General features: G+C 62.5%; 1 protein-coding gene across 1 annotated transcript in view; it reads left to right on the top strand.

Moving 5' to 3' along the window:
• Positions 1-688: 688 nt before the first annotated feature.
• LOC103772819 (NADPH-dependent diflavin oxidoreductase 1-like) overlaps positions 689-1099 on the top strand; it is a gene marked incomplete at its 5' end in the record, with an annotated part of 3085 nt that continues 2674 nt past the window's right edge. The window contains one exon of the mRNA XM_008940162.1: positions 689-783. Coding sequence (XP_008938410.1) covers positions 689-783 — 95 coding nt within the window. The remainder of the gene's footprint in view (positions 784-1099) is intronic.

Below are 1099 nucleotides of genomic sequence, written 5' to 3'. Positions count from 1 at the left end.
GAGCCTGGCCTGGGGGACGCGCCGCAGAGGGCCTGGCCTCTGTCACAGTGTCACCTTTGTCACAGAGGAGCCGTCTGGGCCGGCAGTGAATTCAGGCACGTTGGCCGTGGTGTTCTTCTTGGGCCGAAGCCAGGGCTGTAGGCAGTTGCTTGTGGATTAACCCTTTGGGAGCTCTCCTCAGCTGGGCTGTGCTGTGGCAAGAGCTGTTTGTATCCCGTCCCTGAGCAGAGCTTGAGGCTTGACCCTTCAAGCCTTCTGCCCTTCCAGGGTGTTCCAGGTCTCCCGCTGGGCAGCCAGGGGGGTGAAGCAGCCTTGGCACAGGGAGGGGCACAGAGCCACCTCTGCTGCTGGGAGAGGAGAGGGCAGGAGAGCAGTCCTCACAGAGACTCCCCAGCTCATGGTCCTGCCTGGATCTGGAGCAGGAGGGGGCAGCCAAAAAATATGGGGGGGGGGGCTACTTGTGTGTTTGCCACTAAAGCTCCTGCTGCAGCACCCATCCCGCACCAGCCCACCCCAGCGTGCTCACAGGAGGGGTGGGGATCCCCTTTCCCAGGCAGTAGTTGATCCATTGGCTGTGCTGCCCTGAGCTCTGCAAACAGCCTCTGAGAACCATCCCCAGGGCCTGTCGTGGAGCTGGGGCTGGGGCTGCTGCCAGGGCTGGCGGGCTCAGCGCCGTGTTCCCCTGCAGGAGGAGAAGGTTTACGTTCAGCACCGCATCCGGGAGAACCGACGGCTGGTGTGGGAGCTGCTGAGCAGCAGGAGGGCTCACATCTACCTGTCTGGGTGAGTGAGGGGTCTGCACAGGGAGTGGGGCTGCACGACGCTGCCTCACCTCCCTGGAGGAATTCCCCCCCGAGGGAGCAGCTCATTCCCCTTCTCCATACGTCCTGCTCACGAGCCCTGGGCTGAGAGGGCAATTTCTCATGCCCTGTGCTCTGACTGGGAGAGGCAGAGCTGGAACCATGGTAATGCTGCTCCAGCCAAACCTTTGTGTCCATCCCTGCCAACTGACAGTGTCTGTGACCAGTGTCATGTGCCAGTGGGCTACCTGGCCTCTGACCCACAGTGAGTGAGGCCTTTGGGTAAGGCGCGTCCTGGG

The sequence above is a fragment of the Merops nubicus genome, unplaced genomic scaffold (assembly GCF_000691845.1).
Source record: "Merops nubicus isolate BGI_N331 unplaced genomic scaffold, ASM69184v1 scaffold28685, whole genome shotgun sequence".
Classification (NCBI taxonomy): Eukaryota; Metazoa; Chordata; class Aves; order Coraciiformes; family Meropidae; genus Merops; species Merops nubicus.
Note: the sequence above shows the minus strand (reverse complement) of the source record. Positions and strands in the feature narration are given on the sequence as shown.